The 27670-nt window shown below is 46.2% G+C and overlaps 1 protein-coding gene across 1 annotated transcript in view; it reads left to right on the forward strand.

The window, feature by feature from the left end:
* Window positions 1-27670, forward strand: part of LOC128688793 (nephrin) — a gene marked incomplete at its 3' end in the record, with an annotated part of 745578 nt that overhangs the window by 603871 nt on the left and 114037 nt on the right. Inside the window, 1 exon segment of the mRNA XM_070085373.1 lies at window positions 27191-27501. Coding sequence (XP_069941474.1) covers window positions 27191-27501 — 311 coding nt within the window.

Here is a 27670-nt window from a genome sequence, read left to right on the forward strand (position 1 = left end):
TCAAGTATTAAAAACCATTTGTCTCCATTCACTATCAAACACGCTCACGCATGCCTGCTGGAAGTCCAAGCCCCTCGCACACAAAACCTCCTTTACCCCCTCCCTCCAACCTTTCCTAGGCCGACCCCTACCCCGCCTTCCTTCCACTACAGACTGATACACTCTTGAAGTTATTCTGTTTCGCTCCATTCTCTCCACATGTCCGAACCACCTCAACAACCCTTCCTCAGCCCTCTGGACAACAGTTTTGGTAATCCCGCACCTCCTAACTTCCAAACTACGAATTCTCTGCATTATATTCACACCACACATTGCTCTCAGACATGACATCTCCACTGCCTCCAGCCTTCTCCTCGCTGCAACATTCATCACCCATGCTTCACACCCATATAAGAGCGTTGGTAAAACTATACTCTCATACATTTCCCTCTTTGCCTCCAAGGACAAAGGTCTTTGTCTCCAGAGACTCCTAAGTGCACCACTCACCCTTTTTCCCTCATCAATTCTATGATTCACCGCATCTTTCATAGACCCATCCGCTGACACGTCCACTCCCAAATATCTGAATACATTCACCTCCTCCATACTCTCTCCCTCCAATCTGATATCCAATCTTTCATCACCTAATCTTTTTGTTATCCTCATAACCTTACTCTTTCCTGTATTCACTTTCAATTTTCTTCTTTTGCACACCCTACCAAATTCATCCACCAATCTCTGCAACTTCTCTTCAGAATCTCCCAAGAGCACAGTGTCATCAGCAAAGAGCAACTGTGACAACTCCCACTTTGTGTGATTCTTTATCTTTTTAACTCCACGCCTCTTGCCAAGACCCTCGCATTTACTTCTCTTACAACCCCATCTATAAATATATTAAACAACCACGGTGACATCACACATCCTTGTCTAAGGCCTACTTTTACTGGGAAATAATTTCCCTCTTTCCTACATACTCTAACTTGAGCCTCACTATCCTCCTAAAAACTCGTCACTGCTTTCAGTAACCTACCTCCTACACCATACACCTGCAACATCTGCCACATTGCCCCCCTATCCACCCTGTCATACGCCTTTTCCAAATCCATAAATGCCACAAAGACCTCTTTAGCCTTATCTAAATACTGTTCACTTATATGTTTCACTGTAAACACCTGGTCCACACACCCCCTACCTTTCCTAAAGCCTCCTTGTTCATCTGCTCTCCTATTCTCCGTCTTACTCATAATTCTTTCAATAATAACTCTACCATACACTTTGCCAGGTATACTCAACAGACTTATCCCCCTATAATTTTTGCACTCTCTTTTATCCCCTTTGCCTTTATACAAAGGAGCTATGCATGCTCTCTGCCAATCCCTAGGTACCTTACCCTCTTCCATACATTTATTAAATAATTGCACCAACCACTCCAAAACTATATCCCCACCTGCTTTTAACATTTCTATCTTTATCCCATCAATCCCGGCTGCCTTACCCCCTTTCATTTTACCTACTGCCTCACGAACTTCCCCCACACTCACAACTGGCTCTTCCTCACTCCTACAAGATGTTGTTCCTCCTTGCCCTATACACGAAATCACAGCTTCCCTATCTTCATCCACATTTAACAATTCCTCAAAATATTCCCTCCATCTTCCCAATACCTCTAACTCTCCATTTAATAACTCTCCTATTTTTACTGACAAATCCATTTGTTCTCTAGGCTTTCTTAACTTGTTAATCTCACTCCAAAACTTTTTCTTATTTTCAACAAAATTTGTTGATAACATCTCACCCACTCTCTCATTTGCTCTCTTTTTACATTGCTTCACCACTCTCTTAACCTCTCTCTTTTTCTCCATATACTCTTCCCTCCTTGCATCACTTCTACTTTGTAAAAACTTCTCAAATGCTAACTTTTTCTCCCTTACTACTCTCTTCACATCATCATTCCACCAATCGCTCCTCTTCCCTCCCGCACCCACTTTCCTGTAACCACAAACTTCTGCTGAACACTCTAACACTTCATTTTTAAACCTACCCCATACCTCTTCGACCCCATTGCCTGTGCTCTCATTAGCCCATCTATCCTCCAATAGCTGTTTATATCTTACCCTAACTGCCTCCTCTTTTAGTTTATAAACCTTCACCTCTCTCTTCCCTGATGCTTCTATTCTCCTTGTATCCCATCTACCTTTTACTCTTAGTGTAGCTACAACTAGAAAGTGATCTGATATATCTGTGGCCCCTCTATAAACATGTACATCCTGAAGTCTACTCAACAGTCTTTTATCTACCAATACATAATCCAACAAACTACTGTCATTTCGCCCTACATCATATCTTGTATACTTATTTATCCTCTTTTTCTTAAAATATGTATTACCTATAACTAAACCCCTTTCTATACAAAGTTCAATCAAAGGGCTCCCATTATCATTTACACCTGGTACCCCAAACTTACCTACCACACCCTCTCTAAAAGTTTCTCCTACTTTAGCATTCAGGTCCCCTACCACAATTACTCTCTCACTTGGTTCAAAGGCTCCTATACATTCACTTAACATCTCCCAAAATCTCTCTCTCTCCTCTGCATTCCTCTCTTCTCCAGGTGCATACACGCTTATTATGACCCACTTCTCGCATCCAACCTTTACTTTAATCCACATAATTCTTGAATTTACACATTCATATTCTCTTTTCTCCTTCCATAACTGATCATTCAACATTACTGCTACCCCTTCCTTTGCTCTAACTCTCTCAGATACTCCAGATTTAATCCCATTTATTTCCCCCCACCGAAACTCCCCTACCCCCTTCAGCTTTGTTTCGCTTAGGGCCAGGACATCCAACTTCTTTTCATTCATAACATCAGCAATCATCTGTTTCTTGTCATCCGCACTACATCCACGCACATTTAAGCATCCCAGTTTTATAAAGTTTTTCTTCTTCTCTTTTTTAGTAAATGTCTACAGGAGAAGGGGTTACTAGCTCATTGCTCCCGGCATTTTAGTCGCCTCATACGACACGCATGGCTTACGGAGGCAAGGTTCTTTTCCACTTCCCCATGGACAATAGAAGAAATAAAGAGGAACAAGAGCTATTTAGAAAAAGGAGAAAAACCTAGATGTATGTATATATATATGCATGTGCGTGTCTGTGAAGTGTGACCAAAGTGTAAGTAGGAGTAGCAAGATATCCCTGTTATCTAGCGTGTTTATGAGACAGAAAAAGAAACCAGCAATCCTACCATCATGCAAAATAGTTACAGGTTTCTGTTTCACAGTCATCTGGCAGGACGGTAGTACTTCCCTGGGTGGTTGCTGTCTACCAACCCACTACCTATATATATATATTTATTATTATATTATCACACTGGCCGATTCCCACCAAGGCAGGGTGGCCCGAAAAAAAAAATATGTATATATATATATATATATATATATATATATATATATATATATATATATATATATATATATATATATATATATATATATATATATATATATATATATTTATTTAATTAATTAATTATTTAATTATTTATTTATTAATTAATTAATTAATTAATTAATTATTTATTTATTTAATTAATTATTTTATTTATTATTATTATATATATATATATAATCTCGATCGGAGGTCGCCGCGCAGACTAGGCTTGGTCGCTGCCGCAGCTATTGTGTGTGTATAGACTTCAGTAAGGCCTTCGATAGAGTTCCACATCAGAGGCTATTGAGGAAACTTAAGGCACACGGAATAGGAGAATTTTTTCCTGGGTAGAGGCATGGTTGACAAATAGGCAGCAGAGAGTTTGCATAAATGGGGAGAAATCAGAATGAGGGCACGTCACAAGCGGTGTTCCTCAGGGGTCAGTGTTGGGCCCGTTGTTGTTCACAATTTACATAAACGACATAGATGAGGGAATAAATAGCGACATAAGCAAATTTGCTGATGACACCAAAATAGGCACTCCAATTCATTCTAATGAGGACACTAGAGCACTCCAGGATGATTTGAATAGACTGCTGCAATAGTCGGAAAAGTGGCAGATGCAGTTTAATATAGACAAATGCAAAGTTCTAAATGTTAGACAGGAAAATAACAAAGCCACACATAAACTAAATAATAAAGATCTTAATATTGCGGATTGCGAAAAGGATTTAGGAGTTCTGGTTAGCAGTAATGTAAAACCAAGACAACAGTGCATTAGTGTTCGCAATAAAGCTGGCAGAATTCTTGGCTTCATAGCAAGAAGTCCTCAGGTTGTTCTTCAACTTTATATATCTCTGGTTAGGCCTCATTTAGATTATGCCGCACAGTTTTGGTCACCTATTACAGAAGGGATATAAATGCACTGGAAAGCGTACAAAAGAGGATGACAAAATTGATCTCATGTATTAGAAATCTTCCCCATGAGGAAAGACTGAGGGGCCTGAATCTGCACTCTAGAAAGGCGTTGAATTAGGGGGAATATGATTGAGGTGTATAAATGGAAAACAGAAATTAATAAAGGGGATGTAAATAGACAGGACTCGCAGCAATGGTTTTAAATTGGAAAAATTCAGATTCAGGAAGGGCATAGGAAAGAACTGGTTTGGTAATAGTTGTGGATAAGTGGAACAAACTCCCGAGTACTGTCATAGACGCTAAGACGTTGTGTAGTTTTAAAAATAGGGTGGATAAATAAATGAGTGGGTGTGAGTTGGACCTGACTGGCTTGTGCTACTAGGTCGGATGCAGTGCTCCTCCCTTAAGTGACGTGTCTGACCTCGCTAGGTCAAGGCATTGGCCGGTGGGAGAATTGGACTTGTCTCGCATAGGCCAGTTGGCCTATTGAGTGTTCCTTCTTTAAATATTGCAATAGGGTAGGTTAAATCTATGAAACTTCTTTAACCATAAATAAGGGAATTAAAGAAAAACCGTGCGCGTGACGTCTGGCAGCGAGGCTTTCTGGAGAACTCACGCTGTGTTAAAATCAGCACGTTTTCACGAGCCCTGTGGGACGGGCTGCTTAAAGACAACTTATTTGTCGTTATTTTTTCCTATAGTTTCTATCAGATTATTGAAAATGTCGCCAGAAAGTATATGTAAAATAACCACCAGTAAAATATATATTTAATGTAGCACAAAATTGCCTAAGGTGAGTGACAGGGGACGCTACCACCAGCCTGGAGCTTATTATTTTCTTGGCTCTGCTCTCCTTGGGGTCGTAAGTTTGAACTCAATTAAAAGAGAGGGAAAGGGAAAACACGACCTGCACCTCCGGGTGGTGACGTGCAATTGATAAATCTTAACGATGGTGTGGAACCACAAACCTTTCATGGGAGATGCCTCGACGCCGGTGAGCATCTCGACTCTTAAGACTTAAATATACACTCCATTCCCGTGGATCAGACCTGATTTTCAACATTTTTTTCTGACGTGTTGTGCGGCTCCCCCTACAGATTTACCGCTTTCCCCTCTCTCATAAGGATTGACGTATGGCTAGACCATTATATCACAAGTGAACCAAGAAAATCCTGCTACATATTTCAGTTTGGCTGAAAAATGTCAGTGGCATAGTATGCTGCTACTGATACTTAGTGGGTAGAGGAAAGAAAAAAAAAGCTACGGCTTTAACAATTGGAATAGACAAATTTGCATAGTGGGGAAAATGTGTGTGTGTGTGTGTGTGTGTGTGTGTGTGTGTGTGTACGTACTCGCCTATATTTGGTTACAGGGGTCGATTCAAAGGTCCTGTGTTTGTACTCGCCTATTTGTATTCACTTATTTCTAGTTTCAGGGGTCGATTCACAGCTCCTGGCCCCGACTCTTCGCTGGTCGATACTAGTGTGCGTGGGGGGAGAGGGGGAGGGGCACGTGCGTACGTGCGTGTAAAAGCAAATATGATAAAGTAAAATTATTTGAAAAATATGTTTGAACCCAAATTTGAATATTGACACATCACCTCGGACAAATATTTTTTTCAGAGGATTGGGGGGGGGGGTTAGATTTCGCACTTATTCATAGTTCCTTTTCCTCTGGTCCCTTGAGTCACCTGCTATTTATGTGGCGCCCGGTGACGCAGGAACATCCTGAAGGAACCCTGGGATGCGAATATCGTAAGATTTCCAGAATAAACTTGGGAGGAGGGAGAAGTTTGGGGAAAATTCAGCAACTCTCCAATTTCCTTGTGCACCAGGGCGCTGACACCCGAAGATAGATGATGGAAACCATACGCCAGAGAATTTCAATAAGGGTCTGGCTGCTGCTGCTGCTGCTGCTGCTGCTGCTGCTGCTGCTGTTGTTGCTGTTGCTGTTGTTGTTGTTGTTGTTCCTCCCTCTGGCACTCGCAGTCGAGCTCCGCCTTTACAACTTGTCACTCGAGGGTACACTTGTCCACGAGAAGAATCGGGCAACACATCGCTCTGTAAACAAACTTTTACCTTCCCTTACACCCGCATCTTTGAAGTTGTCTACATCTCTGCCTCCTTTTTCTCCCGCATCTTGGAAGTTGCCTGTATCTCGGCTTCCTCCTCCTCCAGCATCTTGGAAGTTATTGCCTCAGTCTCCCTGTCCACCGGTTTTGGTGTTATATGTTTCTCAGCCTCCAGCGTCTACGAAGTTACCTGTCTCTTAGCCTCAGCTTCCTCCTCCTCTTCCTGCATCTTGGAAGTTACGCGCCTCTCGGCTTCCTAGAAGCTGAGAATTTGGGAATTGATATAGAATTTTTCCCCGTAGTTTAATGTAGGACACGGGAGCTAGATTGATGAGCCGTCCAGATGAAGTGATATATACAAGCTTGGCCATGGGAGGAGGAGGAAGAGGAGGAAACTGCTCTCAGGGAATGAGGATTTGCCTGGTTACCCGAGTAATGCTGCAGATGAGGCGTGCTGTGGGGGGAACGTGTGGGAGAAGCTGTGGTGTGGGGGAAATTTGTAGGTCCGCGAAATGTACGGAAATTTTTCATTACCCACGCCAACTCGTGTGTGGATTATTGGGAACACCAAATATTCCTTTAATTACTAATCACTAATATCCTTGTAACTGAGAACGCCAGTATCTCTTTGTTTACACCCTCGAGCACAGAGAAAGATGAACCATGATTTATACCTAGGGTATAAATTCGGAACTGGTTCCGAATCTTCCCACTGAAAATTATCTTCACGAGAGTCGGATTACGGTAGTGTGCGCATTATACCCTTAGTGAAAAGTTGGGGTCCGATAAGTGAACTAAGACAAGTCAGTAACCATAAAGTATTCAAGACTGAGGATGACAGGATCCAAGGATCTCAGAATGACAGGATCCAAGGATCTCAGAATGACAGGATCCAAGGATCTCAGAATGACAGGCTCCAAGGATCCACCCTACAGTCAAATATAAGGGAAATTACCAACAGAACAATAACTGCTGTATCTTCGAAAGGGAATTTGATGAGTTATTTATTGACCAGTTAGCCTGTGATACCTACCTGTGATTACTGTTACAAAAAACGCGATTCTGAAAGCTTAGAGATCTCTAGTGAATACTAGAAAGGACTGCCCTTCTAGCATCCAGCCTGTTACTGGGTTTTCGTAACAATTAGTCAGTATCCTTGTCCAGTTATCCATTAGAATTCAGTATGATTCAATAGTGCTTCAGGATTACAACTGGTAGGCTACTAACTAGAGAAATTGAAATTTAATAAATTTATTAAGTTGTCTAGGCGTATATTAAATTAAATTAATCAATAATCAAAATAATAATAATCACTTCTCTCGTGAACAGTAGTATTGTGCTGAAACCACATAGCATTTTTATAATTCTTAAGTACCGTCTGGTACATTAACATTTAATAAGATATTACAAATATGTACAAGTGTGTGTATGTGTGTAAGTGCTCTAAGTAGTTCGCTATGTCTCACGACTCGACTAGACTTAAACAAGTGACTGACAAAGTCCTCAAATAAACCAACTTCTTGACCAACTGGCAATCAGAACAGTCTGCTTGAACGATAAAAAGAATGCTAAGCCCAATAGCAATATAACAAGCAACTGCGACACAGAATCAGGAACAAGGAGATAATATAACGACACTAAGTAGGGACCATCAGCATATCCTCCACAAAAGTCACAAAACTCCTATACTACTGAATCTAAGTTCAGCATAAGAAAATACCCGACTGTGACAGTACACAGATACCAGTACAAATTAGATCAGAAGCTACAGCTCAGGACCTGAGTTACTCAGAGTGTCTATGCGACACACAACCTCAGTACAACATCGAAAATCACTAAGTCTATACAATGTTCTGTGAACAGAGTCCCACAGAACCTACAAGAAAGCTAGAGACGATCTTCCAACAAGGGCCTATAAGAGAGATTTAGGCACTTGTCAGGGATTCATCCAACCACCAAGACTGAATACTTCAGGCGAGGTGTGGTCACCCCCCCCCCCCCTTGATCACGTGATAGTTCCATGGACAGCTGCAGCTCAGCAACAGAAACCGGCAGGGAAACGAGCCACAAGCGATAATTACAGTAGTTAGACAATCAAGACTTGAACTTTGAGCACATGATATAGGTGTTACATCCTACCTAACAACATAACTAAGTCAAATATAAAGCAATATATTTACGATTTAGCTATTACCGCAAATATATGCAATATAAAATTATATGAAAAGGCAATATACATAATATACATTATATAAATTGTAACCCATTCAGGGGTTGCAACATTACGTACAGCTAGCACCAATAGCCTGATTGACCAACTGCAAAACTTGAAGTCTTAGTCAGACTTCGGCGAGCAGGCGATGATCCTTGGAATAAAAAAGACAGACAGAAGGTTGGTAGCCAGGAAAAGCGCGGCTGGGGAGGTATTAATGCCGGAGGGAGAAATGCTGGGAGGATGGGGGTAGAGAAGAACATAAGGAACACTGCAGCAGGCCTACTGGCCCATACTTTACAGGTCCTTGTCAAACCCATACCCATTAACAAAAATAAAATATTCTCCCAACCCATTATAATACTGGAGGGAGGGATGAATGAGTGTTGCTGGAGGGAGAGAGCTAGTTATGCTGGAGGGAGTAAATCTGGAGGAAGTGATGCTGGAGGGAGATAGTGACGTTAAAGAGGAGGGGAGGGAGTGATGTTGAAACATGGGGTGTGTGGGAATACCGCTGGAGGGCAAACTTTTATTTTGTATTTAGTAAAATTGGATACATCAGTATGCTGCTACCCTGCTCTTACATAATCGTAACATACTAGGAAGAAAAACTGTTTCCACCCTGTCATATTCCATCACACAGGATGGGTTACATAATGCTGAAATCTGTCAGCTTGAGCTGAGAAACTTCAGCAGAACAATGAGAATATCGCCAAGTATTCCATTGTGGGTTCAGCAGTAGCGGAAGTTTGAAGGTTTTATTCCAGCATAGCTGAAGTTTCTATTTGGGAAATACCAACTCTCGGGATATCGTATTCCAAACACAGGAAAATTATGTATAGGAGACATGGGGATAGGAGGAAGGGAGAGAGAGATTAAATATATAACCAGGCAGTCATGGTTTGCCTGAGAATGCATTCTGGAGCTTGTCTTTCCACGACCAGCCTGTAATAATATTTATTTCTACAAGTACACTGTATACAGGCCTAGTTGACATCAATAACGTACTACTATATAGAAAGACCCTTGTTATGCAGAGCATTTCGGGCAAATTAGGTCAATTTTGTCCCCAGGATGCGACCCACTCCAGTCGACTAATACCCAGGTACCCATTTTACGGACAGGTGAACATGGACAGCAGGTGTCTTACGGAAATATGTCCTGATATTTCCACCCGTAAAGGGGATCGAACCACGGACCTCATTGTGCGAGCTGAGTGTTTACCTGGAGAGAGTTTACCTGGAGAGAGTTCCGGGGATCAACGCCCCCGCGGCCCGGTCTGTGACCAGGCTAACAATCCAGCTACGGAACATGATGAAATGCACTGCTTCAATTGTACTACCTGTAGGTTACTTGTAGTTTACCTGTAGCCGCTTCCGGAGGTCACCGCCCCCTCCGTTCAGTCCCAGGCGGTCTCCTGATCGATCATACTGTTGGTGCCTGCCGCTCGCAATCCAGTGTTTGTACCACAACCCGGCTGCAGTTCAACACCCACTAAGTGTAGGATGACCCAAGATGAGATGGGTTGGGCTTAGCTTTAGTACAGTACGTAAATTTATTAGAGATCATACGTGCTTATATATATATATATATATACACACACACGTAAAGGCAAATGCTAGTGATGCTGATGGTAGGCCGATAATGAGTAATACTGGTGGGTAGAAGGGATGCTGGAGGATGGAGGGAGTGATGCTGGAAGGAGGGAGCGTGAGAGAGTGATGCTGGAAGGAGGGAGTGTGAGGGAGTGCTGCTGGAAGGAGGGAGCGTGAGGGAGTGATGCTGGAAGGAGGGAGCGTGAGGGAGTGATGCTGGAAGGAGGGAGCGTGAGGGTGTGATGCTGGAAGGAGGGAGCGTGAGGGAGTGATGCTGGAAGGAGGGAGCGTGAGGGAGTGATGCTGGAAGGAGGGAGCGTGAGGGAGTGCTGCTGGAAGGAGGGAGCGTGAGGGAGTGCTGCTGGAAGGAGGGAGCATGAGGGAGTGCTGCTGGAAGGAGGGAGCGTGAGGGAGTGCTGCTGGAAGGAGGGAGCGTGAAAGAGTGCTGCTGGAAGGAGGGAGCGTGAGGGAGTGCTGCTGGAAGGAGGGAGCGTGAGGGAGTGCTGCTGGAAGGAGGGAGCGTGAGGGAGTGCTGCTGGAAGGAGGGAGCGTGAGGGAGTGCTGCTGGAAGGAGGGAGCGTGAGGGAGTGCTGCTGGAAGGAGGGAGCGTGAGGGAGTGCTGCTGGAAGGAGGGAGCGTGAGGGAGTGCTGCTGGAAGGAGGGAGCGTGAGGGAGTGCTGCTGGAAGGGGGGAGCGTGAGGGAGTGCTGCTGGAAGGAGGGAGCGTGAGGGAGTGCTGCTGGAAGGAGGGAGCGTGAGGGAGTGACGCTGGAAGGAGAGAGCGTGAGGGAGTGCTGCTGGAAGGAGGGAGCGTGAGGGAGTGCTGCTGGAAGGAGGGAGCGTGAGGGAGTGCTGCTGGAAGGAGGGAGCGTGAGGAAGTGCTGCTGGAAGGAGGGAGCGTGAGGGAGTGCTGCTGGAAGGAGGGAGCGTGAGGGAGTGCTGCTGGAAGGAGGGAGCGTGAGGGAGTGCTGCTGGAAGGAGGGAGCGTGAGGGAGTGCTGCTGAATGGAGGGAGCGTGAGGGAGTGCTGCTGGAATTAGGGAGCATGAGGAAGTGATGCTGGAATTAGGGAGCGTGAGGGAGTGGTGCTGGAAGGAGGGAGCGTGAGGGAGTGATGCTGGAAGGAGGGAGCGTGAGGGAGTGATGCTGGAAGGAGGGAGCGTGAGGGAGTGCTGCTGGAAGGAGGGAGCGTGAGGGAGTGATGCCCCTAAGGAGTGAGCGTGAGGGAGTGCTGCTGGAAGGAGGGAGCGTGAGGGAGTGCTGCTGGAAGGAGGGAGCGTGAGGGAGTGATGCTGGAAGGAGGGAGCGTGAGGGAGTGATGCTGGAAGGAGGGAGCGTGAGGGAGTGCTGCTGGAAGGAGGGAGCGTGAGGGAGTGCTGCTGGAAGGAGGGAGCGTGAGGGAGTGCTGCTGGAAGGAGGGAGAGTGAGGGAGTGATGCCCCTAAGGAGGGAGCGTGAGGGAGTGCTGCTGGAAGGAGGGAGCGTGTGGGAGTACTGCTGGAAGGAGGGAGCGTGAGGGAGTGATGCTTGAAGGAGGGAGCGTGAGGGAGTGCTGCTGGAAGGAGGGAGCGTGAGGGAGTGCTGCTGGAAGGAGGGAGCGTGAGGGAGTGCTGCTGGAAGGAGGGAGCGTGAGGGAGAGCTGCTGGAAGGAGGGAGCGTGAGGGAGTGCTGCTGGAAGGAGGGAGCGTGAGGGAGTGCTGCTGGAAGGAGGGAGCGTGAGGGAGTGATGCTGGAAGGAGGGAGCGTGAGGGAGTGCTGCTGGAAGGAGGGAGCGTGAGGGAGTGCTGCTGGAAGGAGGGAGCGTGAGGGAGTGCTCCTGGAAGGAGGGAGTGCTGCTGGAAGGAGGGAGTGCTGCTGGAAGAAGGGAGTGCTGCTGGAAGGAGGGAGGGTGAGGGAGTGCTGCTGGAAGGAGGGAGTGCTGCTGGAAGGAGGGAGCGTGAGGGAGTGCTGCTGGAAGGAGGGAGCGTGAGGGAGTGCTCCTGGAAGGAGGGAGCGTGAGGGAGTGCTGCTGGAAGGAGGGAGCGTGAGGGAGTGCTGCTGGAAGGAGGGAGCGTGAGGGAGTGCTGCTGGGAGGGAGCGTGAGGGAGTGCTGCTGGAAGGAGGGAGTGCTGCTGGAAGGAGGGAGCGTGAGGGAGTGCTGCTGGAAGGAGGGAGCGTGAGGGAGTGCTGCTGGAAGGAGGGAGCGTGAGGGAGTGAGGCTGGAAGGAGGGAGCGTGAGGGAGTGCTGCTGGGAGGAGGGAGTGCTGCTGGAAGGAGGGAGCGTGAGGGAGTGCTGCTGGACGGAGGGAGCGTGAGGGAATGCTGCTGGAAGGAGGGAGCGTGAGGGAGTGCTGCTGGAAGGAGGTAGCGTGAGGGAGTGCTGCTGGAAGGAGGGAGCGTGAGGGAGTGCTGCTGGAAGGAGGGAGCGTGAGGGAGTGATGCTGGAAGGATGGTGCGTGAGGGAGTGCTGCTGGAAGGAGGGAGCGTGAGGGAGTGATGCTGGAAGGAGGGAGCGTGAGGGAGTGCTGCTGGAAGGAGGGAGCGTGAGGGAGTGCTGCTGGAAGGAGGGAGCGTGAGGGAGTGCTGCTGGAAGGAGGGAGCGTGAGGGAGTGCTGCTGGAAGGAGGGAGCGTGAGGGAGTGCTGCTGGAAGGAGGGAGCGTGAGGGAGTGCTGCTGGAAGGAGGGAGCGTGAGGGAGTGCTGCTGGAAGGAGGGAGCGTGAGGGAGTGCTGCTGGAAGGGGGGAGCGTGAGGGAGTGCTGCTGGAAGGAGGGAGCGTGAGGGAGTGCTGCTGGAAGGAGGGAGCGTGAGGGAGTGACGCTGGAAGGAGAGAGCGTGAGGGAGTGCTGCTGGAAGGAGGGAGCGTGAGGGAGTGCTGCTGGAAGGAGGGAGCGTGAGGGAGTGCTGCTGGAAGGAGGGAGCGTGAGGAAGTGCTGCTGGAAGGAGGGAGCGTGAGGGAGTGCTGCTGGAAGGAGGGAGCGTGAGGGAGTGCTGCTGGAAGGAGGGAGCGTGAGGGAGTGCTGCTGAATGGAGGGAGCGTGAGGGAGTGCTGCTGGAATTAGGGAGCATGAGGAAGTGATGCTGGAATTAGGGAGCGTGAGGGAGTGGTGCTGGAAGGAGGGAGCGTGAGGGAGTGATGCTGGAAGGAGGGAGCGTGAGGGAGTGATGCTGGAAGGAGGGAGCGTGAGGGAGTGCTGCTGGAAGGAGGGAGCGTGAGGGAGTGATGCCCCTAAGGAGTGAGCGTGAGTGAGTGCTGCTGGAAGGAGGGAGCGTGAGGGAGTGCTGCTGGAAGGAGGGAGCGTGAGGGAGTGATGCTGGAAGGAGGGAGCGTGAGGGAGTGCTGCTGGAAGGAGGGAGCGTGAGGGAGTGCTGCTGGAAGGAGGGAGCGTGAGGGAGTGCTCCTGGAAGGAGGGAGTGCTGCTGGAAGGAGGGAGTGCTGCTGGAAGAAGGGAGTGCTGCTGGAAGGAGGGAGGGTGAGGGAGTGCTGCTGGAAGGAGGGAGTGCTGCTGGAAGGAGGGAGCGTGAGGGAGTGCTGCTGGAAGGAGGGAGCGTGAGGGAGTGCTCCTGGAAGGAGGGAGCGTGAGGGAGTGCTGCTGGAAGGAGGGAGCGTGAGGGAGTGCTGCTGGAAGGAGGGAGCGTGAGGGAGTGCTGCTGGGAGGGAGCGTGAGGGAGTGCTGCTGGAAGGAGGGAGTGCTGCTGGAAGGAGGGAGCGTGAGGGAGTGCTGCTGGAAGGAGGGAGCGTGAGGGAGTGCTGCTGGAAGGAGGGAGCGTGAGGGAGTGAGGCTGGAAGGAGGGAGCGTGAGGGAGTGCTGCTGGAAGGAGGGAGTGCTGCTGGAAGGAGGGAGCGTGAGGGAGTGCTGCTGGACGGAGGGAGCGTGAGGGACTGCTGCTGGAAGGAGGGAGCGTGAGGGAGTGCTGCTGGAAGGAGGTAGCGTGAGGGAGTGCTGCTGGAAGGAGGGAGCGTGAGGGAGTGCTGCTGGAAGGAGGGAGCGTGAGGGAGTGATGCTGGAAGGAGGGTGCGTGAGGGAGTGCTGCTGGAAGGAGGGAGCGTGAGGGAGTGATGCTGGAAGGAGGGAGCGTGAGGGAGTGCTGCTGGAAGGAGGAAGCGCTGCTGGAAGGAGGGAGCGTGAGGGAGTGCTGCTGGAAGGAGATAGCGTGAGGGAGTGCTGCTGGAAGGAGGGAGCGTGAGGGAGTGATGCTGGAAGGAGGGAGCGTGAGGGAGTGATGCTGGAAGGAGATAGCGTGAGGGAGTGCTGCTGGAAGGAGGGAGCGTGAGGGAGTGCTGCTGGAAGGAGGGAGCGTGAGGGAGTGCTGCTGGAAGGAGGGAGCGTGAGGGAGTGATGCTGGAAGGAGGGTGCGTGAGGGAGTGCTGCTGGAAGGAGGGAGCGTGAGGGAGTGCTGCTGGAAGGAGGGAGCGTGAGGGAGTGATGCTGGAAGGAGGGAGCGTGAGGGAGTGCTGCTGGAAGGAGGGAGCGCTGCTGGAAGGAGGGAGCGTGAGGGAGTGCTGCTGGAAGGAGATAGCGTGAGGGAGTGCTGCTGGAAGGAGGGAGCGTGAGGGAGTGATGCTGGAAGGAGGGAGCGTGAGGGAGTGATGCTGGAAGGAGATAGCGTGAGGGAGTGCTGCTGGAAGGAGGGAGCGTGAGGGAGTGCTGCTGGAAGGAGGGAGCGTGAGGGAGTGCTGCTGGAAGGAGGGAGCGTGAGGGAGTGCTGCTGGAAGGAGGGAGCGTGAGGGAGTGCTGCTGGAAGGAGGGAGCGTGAGGGAGTGCTGCTGGAAGGAGGGAGCGTGAGGGAGTGCTGCTGGAAGGAGGGAGCGTGAGGGAGTGCTGCTGGAAGGAGGGAGCGTGAGGGAGTGCTGCTGGAAGGAGGGAGCGTGAGGGAGTGCTGCTGGAAGGAGGGAGCGTGAGGGAGTGCTGCTGGAAGGAGGGAGCGTGAGGGAGTGCTGCTGGAAGGAGGGAGCGTGAGGGAGTGCTGCTGGAAGGAGGGAGCGTGAGGGAGTGCTGCTGGAAGGAGATAGCGTGAGGGAGTGATGCTGGAAAGAGGGAGCGTGAGGGAGTGCTGCTGGAAGGAGGGAGCGTGAGGGAGTGCTGCTGGAAGGAGGGAGCGTGAGGGAGTGCTGCTGGAAGGAGGGAGCGTGAGGGAGTGCTGCTGGAAGGAGGGAGCGTGAGGGAGTGCTGCTGGAAGGAGATAGCGTGAGGGAGTGATGCTGGAAAGAGGGAGAGTGAGGGAGTGCTGCTGGAAGGAGGGAGCGTGAAAGAGTGATGCTGGAAGGAGGGAGCGTGAGGGAGTGCTGCTGGAAGGAGGGAGCTTGAGGGAGTGATGCTGGAAGGAGGAAGCGTGAGGGAGTGATGCTGGAAGGAGGGAGCGTGAGGGGAGTGATGAGGGAGCGTGAGGGAGTGATGGATCAGTGACAGAGGGAGGAACAATGTCAAACACGCTGACGTGGGCAGCAGTGGTGCCTGGGACCCGCTGTTATTGGTGGCTGTCATGAAAATATTGGATTCACAATTGGAAGTTTTGCCACCTCCCTTCCCCTCCCTCTTCCTCCTTTCCCCTCCCTTTCATTTCCCCCCTCCCCTCCCCTCCTTTCCCTCTTTTCCTTTTCCCCTCTATTCCTCAATTCCCCTCTTCTATTCCTGCTATTCTCCTTCCCTCTGTCCACTTGCAACTCTTCCCCCCCCCCAACCACTAGCGAGATAGTGTATGAAGGCGCTACGTGATGGAAGTTTTGGAGTTTTTATTGTGTGTGTGTGTGTGTGTGTGTGTGTTACTGTGTATTTTCAAAATAAAGCATGAGAGGAAGAGCTAGGATTCGTATTGCACTATGTGTCAATATGTCGTGTAAATTTTACTGCTGCTCCTTTTGCCCTGGACGTTAACCTCATACCGTACGTGTATTTTCCAATGTTTTTCACATCCATTGTGCGAAAGTTTGCCTTCACCCAGGCATCGTTACCTCGAGATAATAACTTCCTCATTTTTTGTATTTTTTTTTCAGTTTTTGGCTATTTGAGGGTAAATTGTGTATATTTGGAATGATAACGTTAGCCTGACATAAAAATTACTTAATACCGACCTCTATATTTATCTCGCATAGATCAATATCCCATAATATACTAAGTTTGAAGCCTTTCAGAAGACGCATTTTCAAGTTATCGGGTTGAAGGTTTGAGGACAACCTGATGAGAAACTCGCAAATTCCTTTATCAAAACCAGCATTTCAATTTTTCCCTTCTTCAGGAAAAATGGTAATTTTATTATATTCACTGGGCAAAATAAATGTAAACTTTCTTCTAAGTAAGACTAACCAGAGATAAGGTTTAGTAATTTTTAATTAGTCTTTGGATACATAACATACAAATTTGTTACAATAGCTTTGAGGGCACGCAGATGTCACAGTTACCTTGCGATTATCATCATGGAGATTTCAGCTAGGCTAACCCAGTAAAGTCAAACATTGACTTCTGATCACGAGAGAGATTCTTTAGTTATTGCACGAAGCACAATGTCTTTAATAAAACTGGAAAATTAAAACCTAACCTAAAATACAGTAGAAGCTTTGAAAAAAATATTTTATTACTTAGAGCTGAGACTTGATTATTAACACAGATATTGTATCCTGATCATTGATGGTTGAGGTGCTTAGAGGATGAGATTTCAGTTTATCCAAAATAACATTGAGACCTTCTTCTGCAAGTTAAACAATATTCAACTTTTCAGCAAATTTGTATACAATGAGAAATAGAATGTGAATGTCCTCTTTTCGATGTTCAAATTGCCACTTCTCGTTTTACCAACAGTAAAAATATCCTTAGTATCGTGTATTTCTCCAGAGCTTAGTGTGTATATGCCATCCAAGTTTTATAGGTAAAATAATACTTATTAATTTCAAAGATCAACATTACCAGCAGCAAATCGTTTTTAAAGCTCATTTTTTTTTTTTTTTTTTTGCAAGAAAATCTTTTTATATAGTTTAGATGTTTATACGAGCATTTTAATAAATGCTTCGTGCTTGCTATGGAAAGATTTGTCGCGGGCATTGACTTGGTTTACTGATGCAACACCTATGTATCACTTTTGTATATATTTGAATCTTTAATCACTGGGCAACACTTGAAATGTGAAAATGATCATAAGAGGAACTTTAACGCAATTTCGGTTATGGTCTATATAAAACTGATCCCAGAGCACCTGCGCACATAAATAGCTCTAAAAGTCTTCACCAGTAATGCCTGACCAGGATTTGAAATTTGAAGCCGATTGGATAAGGCGTTCTGAAATTATAAACTAAAACCATTGAAGGTAGCCACCCAATGAACGGTCCTGTCATCGCGTCGTGCAGTGTTTAAGGGTTCACTCAACTCAGGAAATTTCTAAACATTATAAAAACACGAGTTATCACTCTTTCTCGTTTTTTTTAGTTGTACTTAATTTTAAAAATACTTACAATCCTCTTAAGATTTTTTACTTTACATTTAAGATAGTTCAATTTAATTTAAAAAATTCCAAGTTTCAATTTTTTATTTCCTTGACAATTTTTCCCACAAACTAAACTGAATATGTACTATCCTGGCCGTAAGCTGCATCAGCCATTAAGTACAGAAAGGGGGATGAAAATTGCACACAATTTTGCACACACAATAATCAAATCTACACCTCAAATTTCACTCTCCTCCATCGTCACATTAGGAGGCACCTTTTTTGAAAGTTCGGGAAGTTAATGGATAAGCCTGGAGAAGCCTACCGCGCAGGTGGAACGTTTCAACAATAAAGATTCCCAACTGTTGCACAGGTCGGTATTTTATACCATTTTCAACTCGAAAGGAACTTTGTATACAAAACTCTAAAGGACCGTCAAATAGAATTAAAGGAACACGTGAAAGACGGGAATATTTATGTCAACTGACCTTTCTTTCAAAGAACACAAGACAAAGGTCATGACAGCCAGGAGGATGACAGGGTGGGTAATGAGCACCTTCAAAACAAGGGAAGAAATGACAATGGTGACACTTTTGAAATCGCTCGAGCTCCCTCATTTGGAGTATTGCTCAGTGTTGACAATCCCTTTCAGGACAGGAGAAATATCAGACCTGGAACAAATACAGAGATTGTTTACGACCCTTATAAAGCCACAAAAACGTTTAAATTACTGGAAACACCTTAGTCTTAAATATGTACTCAATGGAGAGGAGAAAGATACCGAGGAAATCTGCACACTGTCATGGCAACATACTGGAGCAAGATATAATGGGAGGAAGTGCAAAATTAACCTAGTGAAAAGCAGGGGTGCTGTGGGCACGGTAATGAAGCACTGTATCAACATTCGTGGCCCCCAGACTATTCAACTTATCATAAGATACCAGACACTACTGGGACAAGTGTAGAAGTCTTCAAGAGGAAACTGGACAAGTATCTTCACCAGGTGCCAGATCAATCAGGCTGTGAAGAATATGTGAGTCAGCGAGCCACCAGCAGCAACAGCCTGATTGACTAGGCTGGTACCAGACGAGCCTGGCCCATGGCCTGGTTCCGGGAGTAGAATAAATCTCGTAACTCGTTAAGGTATATCAAAGGTAAATGTACCGTTTTGAAAGTTATCAGAACCATTCCAAGTTGCTACGAATGAGTTCAAAATTTGAATCCGATCGAATGAGGGGTTCTCGAGTTATGAGGAAAACAAAATCGAAAAGTAGGAGGATGAAAGAAAAGGGGAAAAATGAAGCAACCACTTCAAGCTACCCCTTTGACACTATAACTAATAACCGGATCCTAGATGTTCGAACAAGACCTAAGCTAACTTAGGATGATTCAAACCTTTTTGACTTGACGTTACTTAATCTAAAATAATTTTAAGCTATTGAAGGTTTGTGGATCCGGTTGTGACCGCGAACGAGAAAGCTAAATTACGTGGCTGCGCAGATCGTGCACAAATACACGCATTGATGCACATTAGAGAACGAACGATGTTATGAGAAGGATTTGAAGGCATCAAGGTGTTCCGGGGGTGAACGTCCCCGCGGTCTAGTCCGAGCTTAGTTGTATCGTGTCATCTGAGCTAATATTGCACCCTGTCACCCAAGCTCACGTTGTGTAATGACACAAAATAACACATTAGGAAATATGTTCACGAGGGTTTTATTACACATCGTGACCTTTTTTTCTGTCGGTTAAAAATAAATCTCTTACCTGAAAATAGAACGCCGGGAGCTTAATATCAATAATAAACAATCAAAGCAAACTCCCTTCATACACTAGGAAAATTTCCAACATACCACCTCTAGCTGTGTTCAAGAGGGAACGTGACAAATTCAAGTCGGTTCTTGATCAGCCAGGCTGTGATGCATAGGTTGGAATACATGAGGCTAGCAGTATCAGCCTGGTCTGCGATTGGACCGCAGGACGTTGACCCCCGAAACCGTCTTACCTTAGATGGGGTTAAGAGTGTTACTGCTCTCGCCAGGCCAGGCCCTGGCCACGGTTTGTCGGGTGCTTGCCTGGTCAACCAGGTTGTTGATGCTGGCAGCCCGCTGACCCACATGTTTGTCACACCCTGTTTGATCCTACACTTGGCGGAGAAAATTTACAAGAATACTGTTGAAGACGTGTACACTAGTTCCAACAGCATTTCATATCTTATGCCAAGGTGTAAGTCTGGGACACTTATGTTGATTCACTTGTTTTCTTATTGTGTTTACTGTGCCCCTGCCGTTCACTGAGTTTACTTTACAAATTCACTCATGTCTCCCACTCCAGTATGTTATTACAGTGTGTAGACTTGGGACTTGGTTATCGAGTAATTTCCATGCATATATTATCATGTATCTCCCTCTCCTCTGCTCTAGCCAGTACATATTTAGGACTTTAAGGCATTTCCAGTAATTTAAATGCTGTATTGGCTCAGTGTGAGCCATAAATGATCTTTGAATTTGTTCCAGCTCTGATAGCTCTTCTGCCCTGAACAGAGCCATCAACAATGAACATTACTTCAAGTGAGAGAGCATAGTCATTTTGTCTTGAAAGTTTCGTTATTTCCCCCCCCCCGTCCCCCGTTATTTTCCAGGCTGTTGTAACATTTTCCTTATGCTTTTTGGGAGAAAGGGTAACTGACATTATTACTCTCAGATCCTTCACATGTTCATTTCCTTCTGTTTGGTACTCTTCTTGTGTTTCATGTTCACTTTTTCTTTTTCTTCATTCTTTCCATATCTAAGCAAATGGAGCTTGTCACCATTTGAAAATAGTTATTATCCACTTCCACTTTGTTATATAATGTTACAGTTTTTGCAGTTCTACAAGTGATTTTCATGCTTATTTTGGCTTCAACCATAAATGATACGAATCTGTGGCACGTGGTTTCTGTGTCCGCTGTGAGGAGGATAAACTGTGAAGGTGACAGGATCGTGCCTTAGGGATGAAGACTGCTGAAGGAATAGCTGGTAACGGCTGTCTCTGTATAGCCCTTGTGGCTTAGCGCTTCTTTTTGATTATAATAATAATGGTAACGGCTGTATAGTGACAACGTCCCTTCTGTACAGAGCAAACTACTAAAAACAGTAGAGTTGCAGTTTTAGCTTGCAAATTATGAAGCAGTCACCGATTTTTTTCTCTCCAGTTCTTGTTGTATTCCTGCTTACCATATCCTAGATTGAATTAAGCTGTTTGAAATTACGTGGAGTGACACGTAAGGAATGCCTTGGTGAGAGTCCAATGGCTCCTTAAGAAAGAGTTAATTAAATGTCACTTTCCCTCTTTTCACTTCCACTGTACAATCACTGTGGTCATTCTTTTTGTCTTCCCTCCTCTATGGCCAGGCTGTGGTCCCGTATATGGCCTTCGTCTCTTCTTCCTTTTGCTATTTAACACTGATTACTTATTACTTTTCTCATATTTTCATTTGCTCCTGTTTTTAATTACTTTGTTTAACCACTCGCTGTAGTGAGAAATACTGTAATGAGAGATGCTGGAGGAAGTGTAGAATAAGCCTAGTGAAAGCAGGAATGTCATGTCAGGTATCCACGACTCGCCCTTATCCCAAATGATATTAGAAATACTAGAGGAAAAGTGGAAGCTTTCAAGAGGAAACTGGACAACTATTTACGGTACATGGAAAAATTAGCCAGATCGCTGGCCGCAACAGCCTGGCAATGAATAACGAATTCTGACCTCATGCCGGGCTTGGAAAAACTGTCGAAATGGGTGGCAGATGTTACTGGTTTCTTCCTCATTTGAAAGTGAGGAAAACTAACAAGCCAGAAGTCCTTATATCAACACTGTTTTTTTCTATAGCATAGCTGGGTATATCAGCAGTGTGCTGTTACACTATTATATATGATAGTTACACAGTAGGAATGACAGCTAAGTTTCCCTGTTATATTCCACCATGCAGGAAGGGGCTCAAAAGTATTGAAATCTGTCAGTCTGAGCTGAGAAACTTTAGTAGAGCAACGAGGATTTCGTCAAGTATTAAATTATTTCATTGAAGCGTTCATCAGCTACGGGAGCTTGGGAATTACCGTCTCTCAAGATAGTCAATACCACACACACGTGATCTTCGAGTGTTCGACTCTTGATATACTGCCTGAAGTCAGATTTCATTGACTGCCGGGTCACTTTTTTAGAATGGTGCCTTCATGCCGGTAAGAGAGGGGGGGGGGAGTTCTCTTTATCCAATTAAATGGGCGCATCTTTTCCTTGAACAGAACCTGATTGGCTCACGTTATAATATAATGCCTGCCAGGTCAGACTGATGCTTGTCAGTGGCCCTCAGGCCTCCATAGCCATCACAACCTGGCTGATCTCACTCTGGTTTTAGAAATAGGTTTGACTACCTTTTAAAAGTTTCTATCTGTATTCTTTTATTTCTTAGATGTGTTGGTAGAAAGTTGAAGAGATTATGCTAGCACAACGAGGAAGTTAGCAAGCCCCTCGGCACAGTCCTGGGTCAGGCCTCCTAATGGCTGGCCAAATTGATCAAGCTGTTAGTGCCGCCGTTTGTGCCACATCCCAGCTGATCAGGAACTGATTTGAGGAATTTGCAGAGTTCCCTCTTGAAGAGAGCCATGAGTTTGTTGGTAATCCTCCTTGTGCAGGAAAGGAGAGTATTGAAGGGTCGTAATCTCTCGACACTTGTAGAGTATCCTGTGTGCTCTCGCTTCCCTGCTTTTCACCAGGGGCCAACCTCTTCTTATCCTATTTAATGATTTTGGCACGCAGATTTGGGATCAATTTTTTTCTCCAGTATTTTCCAGGTGTAGATTATGTCATTCTCGCCTACGTATTAAACAGTACAGTGCGAGGGACATCAAGCGCTCCCAGTAATTTAGGCGATTGACTGAGTTAATGAGAGCTGTGAAGGTTCTCTGTACATTTTCCAGTTCTACTTCGCCTGCCTTGAAGGGGGCGGTTAGTATGACGCAGTAATCCAACACAGCAGTCCAACACATCGAGGATAAGTGACTTGAAGAGTGTCATCATTGGCTTGAAATCTCTTGGTTTCAGAGTTCTAGTTATCCCATTAATCATTTTTCTTGGAGTCGCGATAACACCATTGTTGTGTCTACCTTAAACATGAGATCGTCTGACATGATCGTAGCACATGAAGTGATACATTAACACCCAGGAGCACTAATACTTGATTCTACAACCTAGATGTATCAAGCCATTATTTTTCTCTAATCAACATTCACGGAGCAGCGCAAAATCCACAGGGGTAATGCGACGCCTGACGATTGGGAGGTAATCAGGATTGATCAGAGGAAGGGGAGGATAGCTCTTAATTCATTGGATCAAAAAGTCATTCACCAACATCAGCTTGTCCCATTCCCGTTGGAGGATCTACTATTTGTTTGCTTACGTAAGTCCTGTCAGACTGATAAAGCGTTAAATCCGCGTGGGCCATTTAGAGCAAGAAGTGGAGGCTCGATCCTTCGTAAGTTAATCTCGCACTCGCAAGGCCGTTGGTGCTTCCCTGAAGACTTGCCAGAAATCTCTCTTTCTGTCTGTCTGTCTGTCTGTCTGTCTGTCTGTCTGTCTCTCTCTCTCTCTCTCTCTCTCTCTCTCTCTCTCTCTCTCTCTCTCTCTCTCTCTCTCTCTCTCTCTCTCTCTCTCTCCCTTTTTACACAGGGTTTGACAAGGTTAAGGATCCCTAGCTTTATTGACAAGCTATTTACAGGTTAAGGATTCCTAACTTTATTGGCAAGCTAAGAGCTGTTACCTACATCAGCTCATTTGAAAGCATTTTTATTGTTATGAGACATACAAGTAGGGAACAGGATGACGTTGGAGCCATCTGTGGGCCAGCATTTTCATTTGATCAACTGACTTTATCTCGTTGACATCATTATGGTGTACGAATGTGTTCCATACTCGAGTCATCCTGGGTATACCTGGAGGTTACCTGGAGGTTATTCCGGGGATCAACGCCCCCGCGGCCCGGTCCATGACCAGGCCTCCCGATGGATCAGGGCCTGATCAACTAGGCTGTTACTGCTGGCCGCACGCAGTCCAACGTACGAGCCACAGCCCGGCTGATCCGGCACTGACTTTAGGTATCTGTCCAGCTCTCTCTTGAAGGCAGCCAGGGGTTTATTGGCAATTCCCCTAATGCTTGATGGGAGGCTGTTGAACAGTTTTGGGGCCCGAACACTTATGGTGTTTTCTCTTAGTGTACCAATGGCGCCCCTACTTTTTATTGGGGGCATTTTGCATCGCCTGCCCAGTCTTTTACTTTCGTAGGGAGTGATTTCTGTGTGCAGATTTGGGACCATTCCTTCCAAGATTTTCCAAGTGTAGATTATGATATATCTCTCCCTCCTGCGTTCCAACGAGTACAAGTCAAGTGCTTCCAAGCGTTCCCAGTAGTTAAGGTGCTTGACAGAAATATACGTGCAGTAAAGGATCTCTGTACACTCTCCAGATCTGCGATTTCACCTGCTTTGAATGGAGATGTTAATGTACAGCAGTATTCCAGCCTAGAGAGAACAAGTGATTTGAAAAGGATCATCATGGGCTTGGCATCTCTCGTTTTGAAAGTTCTCATTATCCATCCTATCATTTTCTTTGCACGTGCGATCGTGGCACTGTTGTGATCCTTGAAAGTGAGATCCTCAGACATTACTACTCCCAGGTCCCTTAATTATTTTTCCGCTCTATTGTATGGCCGGAGTCAGTAGTATACTCTGTTCTAGTTATTATCTCCTCCAGTTTTCCATAACGGAGTAGTTGGAATTTGTCCTCATTGAACAGATGGAGTGATGTTCTGGAGAAGGGTACAGCCAGAGTGAAGTTGCTGCTTTCTGCCCATCTTGTGGCATAAAAGCTTGTTTCACGCTGTCCTTGAAGTGGATCCAAGTGTGGTACTTCGACAATATTGGCCTTGTACATAACAGTAAGGCCACCCACATCCCTCCTATGTTGAAGGCACTGCTGAAATGACAGATCTATCCAGGATGGGTCCAGGCGAGAGATGAGACGTCTTGCTCTGTTCTCTACTCTGTCAAGCAGTCGCAGATCAGAGGGGAGCAGGCAAACCAAGAAAGTGGAGCATATGCAAGGTGTGAGCGTACTTGTGCCTCGTACAGAATCTTGCAACCCCTACTGTCAAGCAGATGCGAGATACAGCGAAGTGCTGTAAGCTTCCTGGCTGCCTTGTTTGCAAGATTTACAACATGGTTCTTCATGGTTAGTTTGGAGTCAAATTTCACCCCAAGGATATCAACTTCTTCTCCAGGTGCCAACACTCTCCCATTCATCCTTACTACTGCACCAGCATTACCATCTTGGTGCCTAGAGACGATCATCATTTGCGTTTTTCAGGTGCAAATGTTTCTTGCCATCTATTTCCCCAAACTGATATAGCTCTTAGCTGGTGATTGATGTAGCCTAGAGCTGCTGGCATTTCTTCTCTTGGGTAAGTGAATATCAGTGTACAGTCGTCTGCATATGCATGTGATTCTGGGACGAGATGAATAAGGTCGTTGAAGCAGACATTCCATAACAATGGTCCCAGCACGCTTCCTTGTGGAACACTTGCCCCAATAGGATGTCTTGCTGATTCCGTTCCATTGAGAACTACACTTAGAGATCTACCATGAAGGTAATCACTGAGGAGACATAGTGTAGAGCCTGCAATTCCCAGTGCTTGAAGTTTTGCTAAGAGGCCCTGGTGCCACACCCGGTCGAAAGCACCAGCAATGTCCAGTACTACCACACAGCTGACTTTGGATTCATCCAATGACTGGTGCCACTTAGTGGAGAGGTTTAACAACAGATCAGCAGCAGAGTAACCTTTCTCTCTCTCTCTCTCTCTCTCTCTCTCTCTCTCTCTCTCTCTCTCTCTCTCTCTCTCTCCTCTCTCTCTCTCTCTCTCTCACACACACACACACACACACACACACACACACACACACACACACACACACACACACACACACACACACACACACACACACACGTTTTGACCCATTTTGTCCACTCAGAGAATTAGCTTACGATTTGTTTTCGCCTAATTTTTCTCTGTAACAAATTTTCGCTACTAATGGAAAATCAACAGCAGGAAAACGTCTATTTTATTTCATTTAACTACGGTTATGCCTTTAATAAACCTTTGTACTTGCCTGGTCAGCCAGGCTGTTGCTGCTGGTGGCCCGCTGGCCCACATATCCATCACAAACTGTTTGAAAGACTGAGTTGCTAATACGTAATAGAACGAGAGTTTCGCTTTAAAAGCTCTCGTTGAGAGAAACGTCTTAATAAAGCTCCTTTTTCTGCCCTCTCTGTCTTTCAAATGGCTGCAGTCCACTGAAATCGCTTATCAGAGTAACCTTTTAAAAGCTCCTCCCTTTCTCAGCTTAACGAGGTTTTAACAAGCTGATAACATCTCTGGCGACCCAAGGGTACAAAAAAAAAAAAAAACTAGCCTCTCTAGACTGTGTCCTGACCGCAATATATGTGACTGCGGTGAAGGTGGTGACGTTATTAGAAGAGGGATAGCGAACCACAGCCAGAGGGATGGGTGGAGCGGAGGGAAGAATGATAGAAGGGATGAACAGAAGCGAAGAAGAGGTAAAAGAAAGAGGAAAAGGGTAATGAGCAAGAGAGAGAAGAGAGGAAAGGGCAAGGTTCGTCTATGGAAGCTGGTGTAAAGCAGTACTTGATGGAAAGAAATATAAGAAAGAGAAGGTTAAAGGACGATACAAAACACACACACACACACACACACACACACACACACACACAGGGAGGAGTGTATTTCATATTTATCTTTTGGACAACAGCGCAAGATCATATGCATCTGTGTCTACAATTGTCTTCTCTTATAAGCAGAATTGGGATATTTGCATGTGTTTGGTGTCTTGGGTATCTTAATTAGATACCTTGAAATTATCGCAGGTTGTTATACAGTCTGTATGTCTCAGTTAGTGGACATTTAAACACAAGATGTTCCATAAAATTACTTGTCATGTGAACGCATGACAAGTTGCTCAATAAACATACTTATTTTTTATAAGTGAGTGATAGACCTATTCAGGCTTCTGACTACATTCCTGTCATTCACTTTTATTATTTACTTTAATCTTAACATTATACTTAAGCAATGCGAAGAAGCAGAAGTCGTAATTTTTGAAGTAAGACCCTGTAAGGAAGAGTTCTTGAAGTAGCTGAAAGTGGAGATGGATAAAAAAATGTGGGATTGACGGGAGATTTACGGCATGAAAGTAGGAAGTCTATTCTTTTTCAGTGATTTTTCAGTCTCCCAGGTGAAGGCTTAACATGCTTGCCTTTACCAGGCTAGTGGCTGATATGATGCTGTATATTTTAGTTGCTGTCTATATTCCCTTCATCTTCGATACTCGTGTGCATGCAGTCTTACAGAGTCATGACTCTTCTCTTCATTTCACACTTTTTACCCGCTTCCTGGGTACATCAAGATTATCTCACAGCCTCATATTTTACGGAAAAATCGAAAGCTGACTAACGATTCTTTTTTGGCACATTTTTCTCCTTCACAGGACCCCCGCAGCCGCCGATCCTCCACGGATATAGCGAAGGATCTGGGATCCGCGTGGGGAGCCTGCAGCGAATCACTTGTGTGTCGAGGGGCGGCAATCCTCCAGCGCATCTCCAGTGGTACCGCAACGGGCAGAAGATCCCCTCCCAGAAGCACAGTATCGACGACGAGAGTTCAGCAGAGATGGAGATCTTGGCTGAGCCACAAGACAACGGAGCCCAGTACCGCTGTGAGGCCCACAATGCCGCCGCCTCCTCCCCCGTCAGTGTCTCCACTACCCTCGTCGTACATTTTCCTCCGGAGACTGTCAAGGTACACTTTCCGTTCGGTATTGGGAAGAATTTTTGCTGATTTAGGGAAGTTATGAATACTTTATTGCTTCTGCAAGGAGAATTGGGATACTTTGAGCAGCAGACTTTCAGTGGGGCTGAGACTGATTATTCCTCATGTATATTTAATATTCTGAAAATGAAAGCAGGAT

This window comes from Cherax quadricarinatus, chromosome 16 (genome assembly GCF_038502225.1).
Source record: "Cherax quadricarinatus isolate ZL_2023a chromosome 16, ASM3850222v1, whole genome shotgun sequence".
Lineage (NCBI taxonomy): Eukaryota > Metazoa > Arthropoda > Malacostraca > Decapoda > Parastacidae > Cherax > Cherax quadricarinatus.